General features: G+C 35.1%; 1 protein-coding gene across 2 annotated transcripts in view; it reads left to right on the forward strand.

Moving 5' to 3' along the window:
- The window catches only part of LOC138712082 (sodium-coupled monocarboxylate transporter 2-like), a 71,011-nt gene that overhangs the window by 50,791 nt on the left and 2,723 nt on the right, over nucleotides 1-17,497 (forward strand). For both annotated transcript variants that reach the window (XM_069843476.1, XM_069843475.1), the window contains exons 6-12: nucleotides 160-314; nucleotides 1,300-1,440; nucleotides 1,540-1,648; nucleotides 3,488-3,597; nucleotides 12,095-12,278; nucleotides 12,972-13,058; nucleotides 17,266-17,420. In XM_069843476.1, the coding sequence (XP_069699577.1) occupies nucleotides 160-314; nucleotides 1,300-1,440; nucleotides 1,540-1,648; nucleotides 3,488-3,597; nucleotides 12,095-12,278; nucleotides 12,972-13,058; nucleotides 17,266-17,420 (941 nt within the window). The remainder of the gene's footprint in view (nucleotides 1-159; nucleotides 315-1,299; nucleotides 1,441-1,539; nucleotides 1,649-3,487; nucleotides 3,598-12,094; nucleotides 12,279-12,971; nucleotides 13,059-17,265; nucleotides 17,421-17,497) is intronic.

Consider the following 17,497-nt stretch of genomic DNA (forward strand, 5'->3'; position numbering starts at 1 on the left):
TCACTAAATAATTCAGTCGGTCAGTAAATATACAAGACATTGACTCGGTAAGATGAGTCAATCAGCCAGTCAGTCAGTATATTATAGCTTACATAAATCGAAAATACTGACTTTTGTTATTAATGTTTTCAAACTACATAACTTTCTAATTTTTTTCAGGGAGGAATCAAGGCCGTGGTATACGTCGACTTCCTGCAAGCATTTATTATCGTTGTCTGCTGTGTCACTATTATCGTTCTCGGGCTGATGGAGGCGGGCGGGTTTGCTGCAGTGTGGCGCACAGCCGAAGAGGGCGGGAGGATTAAATTTTTCGAGTAAGAAAGTCTAAGTCACCTAATGACGAGTTTAAAATTGCGCTATTCATTTCGTCAATTCCTGACAAACCATAAAGATATACATCAAATTTGAGATGTGCGATCGATTTTCTAACATGCATTTAATTTTTACTGAATTTATACATTACGTAATTATGACAAACTCAATATAGACTAAAGGGTCAAACGTAAGTAATGTCATTAATTACGGGGAGTTAAGGTTGGTTCACAATAAACCAGGAACGGAAACGACAACGAGAACGGAAATAATGTTAAAATAAATGGTTTTAAATGTGAGCATTTACAATAGTTAATTGTGAATGCTTACATTTAAATACATTTATTTTAACAATATTTTCTTTCCCGTTCTCGTTGTCGTTTTCGTTCCCGGTTAATTGTGAACCAGCCTTTATTCTTTGAGATAAATTTGAAGCAAAACAAGTTTAATACAATTTTGCTCGTTCTTGCTTCCTTTTAGAAATAAAAATTGTTTTACATGAAATATTTCACTGCTTGTTTTGGAAAAGCCATTGATTGAATTCCCAACATTCTCAGTCAATTCAAGAGAGCAGAGTACTATTATAATAAATTATTGAAATAATTTCAGTTTTGTCTTTTAAATGTGCTGACTTTTTTTCTCCCAAATTAAATTGTAACATTGTAAAATACCATTTCTCAACGAAAAGTTACATTTGTTCGGATCAAATTTCTGTATTTTCAAAGGAAAAAAGTAAAATTCTTTCAATAATTTATTACCATAATACACTGCTCTCTTAAATTGATCGAGCATATTGGGAATTCAATTGATATGTTTCAAATTTTTATCTCGAAAAGGAAGCAAAAACGAGCTAAATTGTATTAAACTTTTGTTTAAAATAGCTCAAGGAATAACATCCTGAAATTAATGACAAAGTACTCATTAAAATATCCACATAACCGTTGTCTGTGACACAAAATACGTGACTAATTTTTTTCATTCTTACAGCATGAACCCTTCGCCATTCGAAAGAATAACATTTTGGAGCATGCTCATTGGCAATACATTCTATATACTGACCACTGTAAGCATAAACCAGAGCATGGTACAGAGATATGTGTCTCTCCCAACATTTTCCAAGGCACGCATGTAAGTTTGCCTTCCTCAGATTGTGATGTTACTAAATAACCAAGTCATAGCTGCTGAACCATCTTCTTACATTGTGGCGATATTTTTTTTTTTTTTCAGATCAGTGGTGATATCCACGATAGGCATAGTGATTCTGTCTCTGATGAGCTGCTTTACTGGACTTCTTATTTACTCCAAGTACAAAGACTGTGATCCCATCACTTCAAAGGTAAGGAATATTAAAATAATATTAATGATAATAATAGTAATAATATTAATAATAGTAATAATAAAATTAATATTAGTAATAATAATATTAGTAATATTAATATTAGTAATAATAATAATATTAATATTAATATTGGTAATAATAATAACAATAATAATAATAATAACAATAATAATAATAACAATAATAATAATAATAATAGTAATAATAATAATAGTAATAATAATGAGGATAATTACAACCCACCTTCGATATTCAAAAGCAAAACTGACTTCCCACAGGTGAATCTTAAGTGAAGGGATAAGATAGGATTGAAACTGTCCTATACGTGAACTGGGATTACGTCCCAGAAACTGACATCTATATGAATATATTTGAAATATTTAACTAACGGCGAACTGTTTTCTGGGATAAAAGAACTCATTTACGTCATTCAAATTTTGAGTTACCAATTAAAACCACAGGAATTTCATATGAGTATTAAAAATGTCAGTCAATATGAACATCAAGAGGTCTAATGGTATTCTTGATGTAATACCATGATGCATATAAATTACTAATTTAATATTTATGAAGACATTACTCATAGCCAATATTCCACATATTGCAAGCAAATACTTATCGATTATACATAGTGTCCCACAATTCAAATGAAAACCTTAGAGATATTGTGGAGGGGACCCAGACAACCACATTGGGATAAGAAACTTACAGTCTATGTGTCCTAATTACTGATCTGTGATGTATTTTTGACATAAGATATTTTTAGTCGTAAGTCATTATTAAATAAATATTCGTGTATGATTTCTCTTCACAAGCTTCATTCCTGTTCTCGTAAAAGGGAAAAAGTATTGCCAATATTCACTGAACAGTATTTTGAGAATGGCGGCCTTTTTTGTTTTTGGTAAAATTGGTTTTTCTGCGGGAGTATTCACGCCACAAATAATTCGAATTTTGAGGCTGTAGCACGGTTTACTTATTCCCCGCGACCGTGGCTAGACGAAAGATGAAATGAAGCCATTTCGTCTCCGATTATCTACTGTATGATATTAAACAATTAAATACCTCAAGAAGTAATAATATTAATACATCTAGGTACATAATGTACTAAAATAAAATAAACTGGACCGATGAAATAATAAATCCGTCCTTATCTGTAATGTCTAGACTCTAGAATTCATTTATAATGAGAGTTGAGACGTTGACCCCAACAACAAAATATGTAATGATTTGATAGTGCTGAAAATGGAAATCAAAACTCCTATGACAAGTAAAACCATATGCCTTGGCTTATATATTGTATACAAATATTAAACTAATATGATACATAAATTTATAATGTATTATATTATTTTATAATATAATTTATTATATATACAACATAAAAAATTATTATTAGAACTAATTTATCACTGAGAAATAAAGAGAAGCTGTTAACTTGAATTTACTTGAGCAAACCGTTACTGGATTATGCAATAAGATAGGCGATGTTTGGATTTTGTGTCTCAAATCTTATATTCAATTATCATCTTAGCGTGTGCTCGATTAAGCTAACCTCTAGCGCTTGAAAGTGGAACTAAACGCCTGCGCACAGAGAAACAAAACAAGAAAATTCAGTCAGTGTCCATTCTATATAATCCTATTCGCTGGGGACAGGTCTTGCTTCCTCTATTGTACATCTAACTGCAATTCTTAGAATTCGTTCCGTATATGTCAATGGTTATCTAATCCGTTACACCTTGCTGTATGGCTTTACTACTGTATGAACTTAGTTCATAGTAATTTGCAAAGGTTAGTTTTCTGTTTTGTGATTAATCTGGAACTCTGACTATTTTACAGGCAATTCAGAGACCAGATCAAATAGTCGCACATTACGTTATGGGTTTTGCCTCTACAATTCCTGGCCTTCCTGGTTTGTTTATAGCAGGGATATTGTGTGCAGCATTGAGGTAATTTCTGCATGTTAATAAAATATGTTCATATTCGTGGTTATTTTACACTAGTAAAAGTCTGGATTAATAATGGAATGTGCCATTTTTTTTAAATACAGGTAATAAAATTTAAGGCTTATTAAGTAATTACAAAATTCTCATATAATCTGAAAACTAAAAGCTGATTCACAATAAACCGGGAGCGGAAACTACAGTGAGAACGAGAACGTAAATAATGTTAAAATAAATGTATTTAAGTGTGAGTATTCACAATAGTTATTTGTAAATGTTCACATTTAAATACATTTATTTCACAATACTTCCGTTCTCGTTCACGTTGTCGTTTCCGTTCCCGGTTTATTGTGAACCAGCCTTTAATAATTATTTCTCTCTAGTAAGCATTATTAAGATTGTACTAAACTTAAGCCTGTTCCTGTAGATTCTAGAATTAAGCCATTTTCATGAACTGAGATTTGGCCCATTTTCTTTCTGCACAACAAATATATATTAGAAAGCATATGATAGGGCTAAATTTATTTCTTAATATTCTATACAGTCATAATCCACAATGTTTTCCCACCATCAAACATTCCTGAACATCGTTAGTCAGAAGTAAACGATGTATAAATGTTGGTCCACAACGAAACGGAAACGAAAACGACATGGAGAACGAGAACGGAAATATTGTTCAAATAAATGTATTTAACGTGAACATTCACAATTAACTTCCACGTTTCCGTTCCCGGGTTCCGATAAGCTTCTCGTTAATTGTGAATGCTCACATTTAAATACATTTTAACAATATTTCCGTTCTCGTTCTCGTTGTCGTTTCCATTCCCGGTTTATTGTGGACCAGCCTTTATAGGGATAAGGAAGCGCAATTCGTGCTCCAGAAGAGCTGGGGTGTAGATTACCTGATTGTGATTTTTCTGCCTTTCGTCTACTTTAAGGAGAATGTCAAGTAATTTCCTACCGAGTTCTAGAAATCAATTTGGCGGGAAATACGGTCCCAATTTCGCTAAATACTTTGACTGTAGAAAAATGGCACAGTTGGTACACAATTATGTAACCGCTTTGTAATTGTACTAATAGGAGAGGAGAATGAAATCGGAAATATAATATCGTAAACAGCTTCAGTTATAGGGCATTCATTATATCATGAAAACTACCTGCGCGTTAGGTGAGAAACTTCAGTACAAGTTTCAATTTCGACCATAATCATAATCATCCTCATTTTTAAGGCAATAATAATAATAATAATAATAATAATAATAATAATAATAATAATAATAATAATAATAATAACTTTATTTAACTTCACAGAGTTAAGGCCGTAAGGCCTTCTCTTACACTCAACCAGGATTAAAACTTGCTTACATAGTTGAACATTATACTGTATCTGGATCGGATTTAAGTAATTACATACTGATACTATTTAGGTACATAATGAGATCAAAAGAGGTAGTTACATAAAAATTTACCTCATAAAACAAAAATAAACATAGTGGAATACATATTAGGCCTAATGTTGTTAGAATCAAATACTAATCACACAAAAACAGAAGTCCATAATTGAATAAAAAAATGTACACAATAAAAATAGAAATAAGCACATTGGAATACATATTAGTATTATATTACAAGTAAATAGGATTCATATAATTAAACCAGAAACCGACAATAGAATAAAATGTACACAATAAAAAGTAATAGACTAATAATAAAAAATAATAAAAACAACACAGTGGAATACATATTGGTGTTAAGTGATAAATAAACAGGATTTAGCCTACATGATTACGCAATAAAAATAAATACAGTCGAATACATTGCATTAAATATTTGCAACGTGTTAGGTCTGGCAACTCATCATAAGATATTTTTATAATTTACATTTAACAGAAATTAAAGTTCGGCAGCTTTGACTTCAGGCGGCAATAGCATTTTATTAAACGTTTTGGTGGTATCTCAGCGTAACTCATAAGTTGAGTTGCATTTTTACCCTTCATGGACGCTAAAGACAATAATTTCACATGTTCCCATATTTTATTTACTTTGAGAAGTGTTGATCATCATCCTGGTACATCACAGTTACAATATCTTTAAGCCTTGGTTTCTCTGAACCGACGCATGCGACGTGCGAGATGCGAGGCCGCCGCTGCGAACCATCTTCGCAATGACGCTGCGAGGCTTCTGGTTTCTCAGGCTGCGAGATCGCGTGGATCAGTCGCTGAGCGCATGGTGGATCTCGTCACCTGTTTGCTAATGATGAAAGAGGAAGATAATGATGAAGAGGAAATGATCCTATAATCTTTTTGGTGAAGACAGTGATATCTTCAAGAATAGGAAAAGCGAGGGTGCTTACAATATTCTTGTAAACCGCCATCTGATTGATAGTGAAACAAAATTTAAAAGTTATTTTGGAGTCTCAAGGGATCTCTTCTATAGAATGTTGTATTTAATTAACCCATTAAAGCCCAAATTATTTTTATTTAAAAAAACTAGAACAATGTATCTGTTTCAAAAATTTAATCCTTAAGGTGTCAAGAATATATTTTGTTTCTTCTGCTGTGCACCAAATAGTTGAATATCAACCTGTCTATAAATAGACCTCTGGGTACTTATGATATCTGCGTATTCATTTGCAATAAAGTAAATATAATTTTTGTATATTTAATGTATTATAACCAGAAATATTTACACCAATATAAGTAAATTTATTTATGGCAGTTTTAGTAATTAATGCAACAATACAATGCTGCAGCAATAATGAAACACACTTATTTTAGTAATATCTGTCTTTACCAAGTGTGTTAAGGCTCAAAGCATCTTTGACAGAGCGTTACATCACACTTCTTGCGAAATGTTACTGGTCTCCATTTACACCATTCCATCCGGCAGTGTTTCTGAGAGGGTCGATTTGCCATGAAATGACCTCTATTATCAAACCTCATATCAAATTTCACTCCTCGAGGTGATGAAATAGGGCGCCTCATTCTCTTGCAATTCGAAAACATCTTGAGATATTGAACAGCCAAGTATCATCGGAATTAAAATAGGTCCAGGGAGTCTAACCCATGTATTTCTCTGTAGATAATCCAACCATTTACTATATCCATAATCAACTTTCTCACCACTCTTTCCCACGGATTGAAGTGGCATATTTGCCTGCTAACCAGTTATCATGCTCCAATCAACCCATGTACTTACTAGAGTTCTCTATGATCTGTGGTCCACACCTGTGGAGTAAAGGTTAGCGCGTCTGGCACGAAACCAGGTGGCCCAGATTCTATTCCCGGTCGGGGCAAGTTACCTGATTAAGGTTTTTCCGGGGTTTTCCCTCAACCAAATATGAGCAAATGGTGGGTAACTGTCGGTGCTGGACCCCGGACTCATTTCACCGGCATTATCACCTTCATTCAGACGCCAAATAACCATAATATATTGATAAAGAGCCGTAAAATAAACTAACCTACATCTTCCGGCTGCGAAACGAATCACGTGAAAGGGCGTTGTAATATTTTCTATTTAGCTTTAATATTACTGTATGATAGCTCAGCACACGTCAGGGAGGTTTAAACTCGGTTGCTTGATGGGGATATCTGAAAACTTCGACCTAGTTTAAACCTTCCTGAGGTATGAGGCCGGTTTTTTTATATATTTTCTACAGATTTACGCTTCCCTATGCTATTCTACTACTAGATTCACGGTTATTTGCATCCAGTAGACACTATCTCCCTACTCCATCATCATCGTCGTTATCATCACTACCCTCATCATTAATTATCTTGGATTAGGCCTTCTCGTCTGTTCCGCTTCAGACTGAACGCTGACTAAAAGCTGGTCTCTCCACAGCTTCCGACTTTTTGCCTGAAAATTTCGAGTATTTGAAAATATCCTCAGACTAGGGCATTAGTCCCTCAATGAGTGAGTTTCGTGGTGGGACTGTTACCTTAAAACCTCTAAACCTGTTTGTTTTTCTATCTAGTTATGACCCCATAGCCAGAGGATTCCGGTTTATAAGGAACGGACCCACGCTCTCATTCTCTCCCGTTTTCTATAACACTGAACAATAAGAATTTTGCTCCGACTTAAAACAATGTGTTCCTTATGGTTTTGTATGCGCTGAATCTGAAAATGCATCTCTTTCCTTCGTATCACATAAGGGTTTTAAGAGATACTATGATTTCATTTTTCGATAAGCGCTTCCCCAGGAAACGTCTGGCGCGGGTTGGAGGTTGTAAACCAAAACTAAAGCTAATGCATTTTATGAGTTTATAACTTATTTCCGGTTTCTTATGGTTGTTGGCATTTTATTTTGTACTCGTAATAAATTAACAGATATTGGTCCCTTCTATTTAGTAAATTTCAGAACAGTTCAACGTGAAGTATACGCAATGAATAAACAAACATGTGGTTTTCAGTATTTAAAAGAAAAGTTTACCAGTTTGAGTGAAGGTAAATTAAAAGAAGGCATTTTCATCGGTTCACAAATTCACAAAGTTATGGCTGACTCTTTGTTTGAGGAAAAACTTTCCATTACAGAAAAATGGCATGACGTGCTTTCAAAGATGTATGCTGAAATTTCCTTGGAAATTCTATGGCAGACAACTACATAGAACTTGTTGTGGAAGCCATGTCACGTGCATATGAGAAAATGGGGTGTAATATGTCTCTTAAAATACCCTTTTTACATTCTCATCTGAATTTCTTTTCTCCCAACCTTGGAGCGGTAAGCGAGGGGCATGGGAAAAGAGTTCATCAAGAAATATCTGAAATGGAAAGACGATAGAAAGGAAGATCATCATCCAGGATGCTTGGAAACTATTGTTGGTTCGTTGTAAAAGAAAGTATCGGGTCTAGTTATAAACAAAAGTGATCCAGAAAATTCGTTTAATGTAAGTTCAAATTTCAAAATTTTTCTCATTATATGCATGAAATATTTTTATTGTTGTTCTGTTTTAAACTATATAACATCATGTTTGTATCCAGTAAACATTTTTCAAATATTATGAGGCGTTTTGAACCCCAAGTGTGTTGTCATTTTACCAGAAGCAGTGAAAAATTAAAAACAAGTTTTTCATTAAAAATTAAATTCATTTTCCGCGGAAAATGGTACGTGATGGGGCAATTTGGATTTTAAATTCAGATTTAGGGTACACATAATTATTAGTAATATGTACCTATTTTTGTTTCGGAGCAAGATAAAATATAAAAATTTGTTCAGTGTAACCACAAATTACACTGCCCCGGAGACCACGACGTGGACGTGAATGGAGGTTTTCCCTACTCAACATATCTAAATTATAATAATTTTATTTTCCCATATACTTCATTATTTTCTTTATTCATCTGTTTATGTGCACTCTCATATTGATCTTCAACTTCTCACTCCCCTTTTTTCGCCTATGACGAAGATAAAACCATTCTACGAAACGTTGTGAATTCATTTACAATTAAGCAATGTAAAAATAATCCAATCTACATCTCTCCTATACAACCCACCATTGTTTCTTCCCTCTAGATGCAAAGCTATTTTCTGAAGCCTCGCAGTGCGCGCCTCGCACAAATTCGGCCGGACGAATCTGTCCGAGGTGACGCAGCGAGACCTCTCTGCGACGCTGCGCAGACCACGCATCTCGCAGCTGTAGAAACCACTCACTATCTCTAGTGTAGTTCGGAATTGTGCTATGCGGGCCTTGCACCTCGCACCTCGCATGCGTCGGTTCAGAAAAACCAACCCCGACCCTGCTTACCATTTTCGCAATGACGCTGAGAAGCGTGTGGTTTCTCATCCTGCGAGTTCGCGTGAATCAGTTGGTGAGCGCTTCTTATGTCCAATGGATTTTACCGTCTTGATACTTTTGAAAGAATAAGCCAAAATTATCCTGCATTATTAGTGGAGAAGACAGTGATATCTTCAATAGACTATTTGTCAACGCTATATGTATCTGATTCTAATATTTTTCTTGTGGCGAAATTGGATATATATAAACTGAAGAACGAAGAGAAAGAAGAAAATTTGAAGCAAGTTTTCAAGAGAAAGCCACTAAATTAGAATCCACACCTGAAACTAATAATGAGTACTGGACTCATTTTAAAAAGCTGTAAACCAGGGCTATCAAAGCTCCTGCCTGCGTGCTCTCAAGAACCTGCAAACCATTTCCTTAAGAGCGATGATTGCACTTTATCTTGCTGAAAAGTGAATCTTGTTGGATTTGTAATGCTTGCAGTATGAGCACGTAATACAGGCGATTTAACATCCCTGCTGTGAACAGATAACAGATTGGTTTGTTCACTGGCTGAGAAGAAGCTACCTACTGAAAGATGCACTGGAAGGAATTGTGAACGGGAAAAGAAGTTCGGAGCAGAAATAATTATCAGATGTTACACAATATAAAATATTTGAAACGTATGTGGAGACTAAGAAGAAGGCATAAAATATGGAAGATTGAATGATGCTAGATTTGCAGTGAAGGATCTGTCGTTGGGACGAACACTGTCAGTGAATTAATACGGTTTTACTGCTACATGCACAGTATTTGCGATCAGTAGACTGTCTTTTTCTACTCTATCTAGGCTATCTAATTTCAATTTTTTTCTAGATACGTCAGTATTTTTCTTCATATATCCGTTCTTGTGAACCCTCATGTTTGTTTTTCATCTCTTACGTATTTTATATTCCCCTCTTTGCAATCTATAGTTGGTTAGTCAAGTAGAACAGGTATTTCTAACGACTCCGACGAGTAGGCTACCCTTCTTACCTCTCATTTTCTCACCTGAATAGGGAGATAGAACAAATCATCGAAAAGTTGTGAATTCCTTTAAATTTAAGGAGTGAAAAAATGTGAATTTACAAATTTTCTTTACCAGCCACCATTGTTTCTTCCATCTAGAACCAAAGCTATTTGCTGAGGCCTCGCAGTGCGCGCTTCGCACAAATCCGGCCGCGCGATTCGGTCCGAGACGACGCTGCGAGGCCTCTCTGCGAACCTCCGCAGATTGCGCACTTCGCAGCCATAGAAACCACTCACTATCTCTCATGTAGTCCAGATTTGTGCGAGGAGGGCCTCGCACCTCGCACGTCGCATGCGTCGGTTCAGAAAAACCAAGGCTTTACTCTCTCAAATATTTTCGAATGATTAACTAATATGATATAAATTTTAAAATTAGGGCCTAAATTTCCTTTGGGTTTACATTTACGAAAACTTGTAAGAAAGCAAAAATCATTTCCTCCACAAGGTTTTTGAAACAAGATCGACATGTGAACCTTGAATTAGACGAGGGTGTTTAATATGGCGACAACCTAGCCAACTCTAAAATTTTAGTGTGTCACTTTATCCCTCAAATGTAAATATTCCACACATTAAAAGGTTATTTGTACACCCTTCATAAAAATAATAAAATTAACAAACACATTTCCAGTATTGTTAACATATCAGGCGAAAGAAACAGTTACATAGAGTTTTAAGATGAGGAAAAGAATCATACTTATTTTCACCATTGGTTTTAGTTTTTCAATGACTCCCATGTGCTTGGCGAATCTTACAAATGTATTTTATATTTGGACGAATATGGGATATATTGTCTCGCATTTCATCCAACATTTTTAAACTGCCGCGTATCACTTTTTTGAATATTGGTCATCACAGAAAATTCTGCTTCGCAATAATATGTGGTTGAAAACTGCAACAAAACCACAAGAGCCCGTTGAGCAAGATGCGGAAAATCGTCAAGTGAAGTCCAGAACCTTTTTAAATCATCTCTTTGGTGTTTCAACTTCAAGCTCTTATCATTTTTAATCTCTGCCAATTCTTCTTCCTCTGCTAAGGAAAGTTAACTAACTTCAGATGACAAAAATGGATTTCTTATCAAGTCATAAGCATTTGTGTACAGATCTGGGATGTAACTTTCGAGGTTATGTGTGAGTAATGTTAGATAGTTGTAAATTGAATATTTTATTTCGTTCTTCGAATCACAATGAGATGTATTTGGAAACATTTCATAGCTGCCTTCTTCCACTTTCCGAGACCAAATTGCTAACTTGTCTCGTAAGGCAGATATTTTGTCTGTTGCAGTTAAGATATTCTCATCCTATCTTGCAGACTAGAATTTTATTATACTTGTATACTACAACTACACACACATCTATGCGTCTGTCAAGGACACGCATCTTTAAGGCAGCTAGGTAAGCAAGGGATGAGCAGCAATTTTCTTATTTCATTTCAGTTATCACGAGTTAATTGCTGAAAATAATGAAATATACCAAACAGCTCGCGACACCCCATATACCTTCAGGCGACACCCAGTTTGGAAAGCTCTTTCGTATACTCATGAAAAAAGTTCTGAAAGGCAAAATTAGTGAAGAATTGAAAGTATGAAGGCAATTAATGTGAAACTGAAGTGGGGAGGACTTCCATAAAACGTCTACAGGTGCATTCTGAAGTATTATTTCCTATTAAATGTTTAATTCCTATAATAGAATTTTTAATTCGTTTCATACATATATTCACAGCACAATATCCAGTAATCTTAACTCAATGGGGGCCACAATATACTGCGACTTCTTGCGCCCTCTTCTAAGAAAAGACATAAGTGACAGGACGGCTAACAACATAATGAAATGCATCGTTGTTATTGTTGGCGTAACATCAACTCTACTAGTATACGTCGTGAGCAAGCTTGGGAACATCATTCAGGTAACTGAATTCGAATTTATACGACACAAAGACAGTGTGATACTAATATGAATGAATGAACGAATGAATGAATATAGCCTACTAATGGATGGATGACTGAACAAATTTATGTTTTCACCAAAGAAAATTAACCTGAATGAGCAAGTGATTGTGTAAAATCGAATGATAAAGTGCAAAAAAGTGATGAATAAATTTACATAATTATTGATTAGTGAAAATTACTGATCTGACCAATAATTTTGTAAATTTATTCGTTCGTTTATTCATTTCGTCAATTCGATTGTACAGTAAGGTCCGAAAGTCGTGTTACCCCCCACCCCGTATGTTGATGTGCATGCATTTTGAACATATGATAGCAGATGTGTGACAATAGTTGATACTTAACGTTCCGGCCTGTTTAGTGATCCAGAACATCGGTATGGTCATCATCATTGTCGCGGCACAAAATGATGCGGCACCATGCCCCGTGTAAAATTTTCCGCAGCAAAGGCGCTTTATTTTCCTATGGGGAATAATTAAGCAGCATTTCTCGAAACATCGATACCAGACAATTGAAGATTTGAAGCAAGCTGTTAGGGAGGCATTCAGGGACAATCACAATAACTGCAAATATTGCTGTCTGTGGATGGTTTGCTTAGGAATCTAAGTATAAAACAGATATAACATCTTACAACATTCATGTTGTTTTGACAGGTTATTACAAGTTTGGCTGGACTCACAAGTGGAGCCATGGTAGGACTCTTCACTTTCGGGATGCTCTATCCCAGAGGAAACACCAAGGTTAGTCACAACCAGAAGTGTAGGTGATTGGAATGAATTTTATTACGAACCCTTGCCAACAGATACAGTAGGCCTATATTATCGTTATATTTTTAAGGCTTCGTAAATATTAAAATTATTTAGAGTCTTATTTGTTTTGTAAGTAGAGACTTTAAACTTTATATACTTAATTACTTACTTACTTACTTACTTACTTACTGGCTTTTAAGGAACCCGACGGTTCATTGCCGCCCTCACATAAGCCCGCCATTGGTCCCTATCCTGAGCAACATTAATCCAGTCTCTATCATATCCCACCTCCCTCAAATCCATTTTAATATTATGTTCCCATCTACGTCTCGGCCTCCCCAAAGGTCTTTTTCCCTTCGGCCTCCCAACTAACACTCTATATGCATTTCTGGATTAGCCCATACGTACTACATGCCCTGCCCATCTCAAACGTCTGGATTTAATGTTCCTAATTATGTCAGGTGAAGAATACAATGCGTGCATTAAACTTTATATATTAAGCCTACTAATATCCTGACATTTCGGGAATCTTTATTTTTATAACATCCTGTAGAATTACTGGTCGACACAGCGAATAAGCGTATCGGCGACTGAGTAATCGTGACGTGTTACATCATACGTCTTGACACATAAAACTCGCTGCTACCCAAAGTTACCAACAATGGAGGAATTTCGCTGAATGTATATATAGATAAGTAAATCATGACTGGAAGATTGTTGCAACTAATATTAAAATGTTTAAACAAAATATTACGTTTATTTTATAATATTTTATGATTGCCAACTATAACAAATGGTTTGTGACTTAGTTTAAAGGAATCGCTGTTCGTCTTCCATTTTTTTTTCCGTGTCAAAATACTTCATGAAATTAAAAGCAATACGCCTAGCCTGGCTGTGTAAAACAGGTCGTAGTTTAGAATACATTTTAGCTCAACTTACACAGGAATATCTTCCCTCACCGCAGCTTTCAGACTGATCGACTGATGGCAGCGTGTAAAGTTTACCGATATTCTTTACGTGACCGTCGGTAGCGCTAGGTACTGCGGCGAACTCCACGTAACAGAGCAACAGTAGCGCCTCCAATGCGATACGCAAGTTCGCTGTATCCACTAATACAGGCATGTCAAAACCCTGCACATTGTGCACTGGTCTCCGTGCAAAGTGCAGTTCCTATTCCCGTACCTGGAGGGAGTGAGTCGGCTTGGAGGGGAACGCGACAGGGCTGTACAGTACCTATAGTAGCAGATCAGCTTTTGTTTCAATAACACAGATCAGTAAGGGTGTTCATTGAGCTGTGATTGTGAATGCGTTATGGAAAATAAAGTGAGGAGTCCACAGATATAACGAAGAAGAGAAATCACGAATCATATAACATAACTGTTATGATGTTTTCCTCAGCCAATAGTAGGCCTAATATTTTAAAATAAAAGGCTTTCATCATGTCATGTGGACCTAATAGTGATATGAGAATTTAAATCATATTAGTAAAGTTCTCAAAATATGATATTCGCCTGCTCTTATTTCTTAACTAGTAATACTCTCACGGCAAGACAAACATCAAAATGATATTGTTTTGGAGTCTGTACTAACACAGCCATCAATGGTTAGACGACTTACAACATTTATTTGATGAGCTGATAAGTGATGAGAATATAGTGAGTAATACATGTGAGGCTCTTGAGGTTGTAAGGGAAGGAAGAAAGCAACTATTTGTAAGGTGGAAAAATTTTCTGGAAAAATAATACATAATGGCGAATTTTCCACCTCACGTTACTATATTATCTTAATATACTTATGTTAATAAATCTTTAAACCTGACATAAAGAAAATGTCCTCGCTTCACAGCTTGTGAAGTACTCTTTTAACTCAATTCAGTAACACTCCCAACTTGCTAATACTTGCTCTCAACGTTTTCCAAATAAACTATATATAAATTTAAATTCAAGCTTAATTTATCCAATTTATTAATAATAATGTGAATTTATATTAATATTCAGCAAGGAAATGATTCCAATGTAAAAGCCTCACAATGTCCTATTGCATAGTACAATTGGGAGTAAAATATTTTCTTTAACGTTTGTGCACCAATGGTTCCAATAATGCTTGAAGAACAATGAAAAAGTATTACTTTGAAATAATCAGTTCCTACTACGTAAAATGAAATATTGTGTTCGTTTTTGTTGTTTCGAAATTACTGCAATATTTATATTTTCTTCAAATACTGTATACAAATCATGTAAATAAATGATTCTTTACAAACGACTGCATTGTGAATTGTAACTGAGTAAGACTATTGTTCCTTGTGTTACAATTAGTGTCAAATATAGACACTGACAATAATTGTGTCTTTTCCTTCTGCTAAGTGTGTTTATAATGTCCAAATGTCAATTTAATTGAACATTAGAAGCGCAGAATAGATTCTTGTACATCCCTCCCGCTGAGAACTGGTAAGAGCAACACGTGAATGACGCAATCTGCACAGACCGGCGTTCCGCGCACATACACTGCACTTTCAGTGTCTGATTTTTGACATGCCTGCACTAATACATTACGTCTGAATAAGTGAGATTATTACTATGCAGTCTATTCCTCTCCATGTTACTTTATCACTCTTATCCGCGCACATTGTATCTAGTCCCATCGAATCTTACACTATATATATATATATATATATATATATATATATATATATATATATATATATATATATATAACCTATTACATCACCACTTATTATTTCATCTCTCCCACGCTATCCCTCCCTTTATTTCATTTTGTTTCGACCAAAAACTATCCACTTACACTCCACCAAGTGAGGGGTCTAATAGCAAACACGTCATTCTCCACTTTTGTATGTTTTTAAATATCAGCCAAAAACTGTTTTGGATACTTTTTCTGATCCTTGAAAATTTTACTTACATATTGAAAGGTATTATATATTATTTGTATGCTATACTTGGAAATTAAATTGAAATTTAGAAGACTGCCGTTTTTGCTGCTAAATAATTGAGATTGACCGTTTGCTATGAGAAAGGAAACTTAAAATATGTTTTTATAACAATATTAGTTACAGTTTTTAACTACTGAACATATTTAATTCACTCCTCACAATTCAAATGGCACTTATTTTTTCCACAATACTAAGAATTCTTAAAAAAAAATGATCTTGTAATTCTAGTTACAGTATTAAGTCAACATATTTAACTCATTCCTAACAGTTCGATATATATTTTTCTTCACACCATGAAGTCATTTAGTTCTGCATTCGCTCTGTACCATAAATCGTCTACATTAGAAATCCTAGTTTCTCCTTCAGTTACTGACAACAGATTATTGTACTATAGTACTGGAGACAGTTGATACAGAATTAATCTTCTCCACAGTGCTTAATCAAATGTATGGCACCTTTCTTTTTTGCGTCGTTAACAATATCCCTTTCAGAATTATCTCAGGTGTATTGAATGCTTTATTTTTCTCATTAACGGAGGCGAAAGCGCCTATGTCAATTTTGCAGTGTGGTTCACCTCTTCCCTAAGACATAATACCTATTTTAGTGTTCTTGGTGAAAAACCTCTTATATTTGGAGATTTGGAAATGCCATAATGCAGTTCCTGGAGTCACTAATAATAATAATAATTACTTTCTTGATATGCTTCAAAATGTTTATTACAATATTTATTAAAATCCTGATTTATTATAGTCCTGGTACCATCACTTCAAGTAAAAAAAACACACACATATACACACAAAAAACGTAAACATGTATCTACTATTCCCGCCATAAATCAGCTGAGTCATACTACATGGTACTGATACCATACCATGATTGGTTGTGTTGGAGAATGCCGCCCTTGCTTCATAATATTATCTGGAGATTGTCACGACTACTTTTCATGCAAATTGTAATGGCTAATTAAAAGGGATGACAACAGATTTGCCACATAACCACTCAAAAATTCATAGAAAACGCATTCAACTTTCGTTATCTATTATTAGCTTAATTTCCACCAAAAGTGGAGATTTCCGGATTTACCTATGACCCCTCAAGTGCTTCTCATCCCACATCATTTTTACCGCATCCTTTTCAAAGATATTTAGTCTCGTAACTCCATTTCTCCATACGTCCTATCCCAGTCGGTTGCGTTCCACATACTCGTCCATATTTCTTACTTACTGCAGTATTTTCCCAATGGTCCAGGGTGCGTTAGCTGGCAGCATAGTGAGTCTGATCTTCATGAGTTGGATTGCGATCGGTACGTTGAAGGCTACAAGCGAGAAGAAGATCAAGCCAGTTATGTTACCGCTAAGAGTGGACGGATGCCCAGCAAGCGTCAATGTAACACAGACTTCTCAGTAAGTACACGATGCATTTAACTAAAATTAAAATAGCTTCAATTATAAGTAAGCATAGCTTATTTGTTTGTAACAAA

Source organism: Periplaneta americana, chromosome 13, assembly GCF_040183065.1.
Source record: "Periplaneta americana isolate PAMFEO1 chromosome 13, P.americana_PAMFEO1_priV1, whole genome shotgun sequence".
NCBI lineage: Eukaryota > Metazoa > Arthropoda > Insecta > Blattodea > Blattidae > Periplaneta > Periplaneta americana.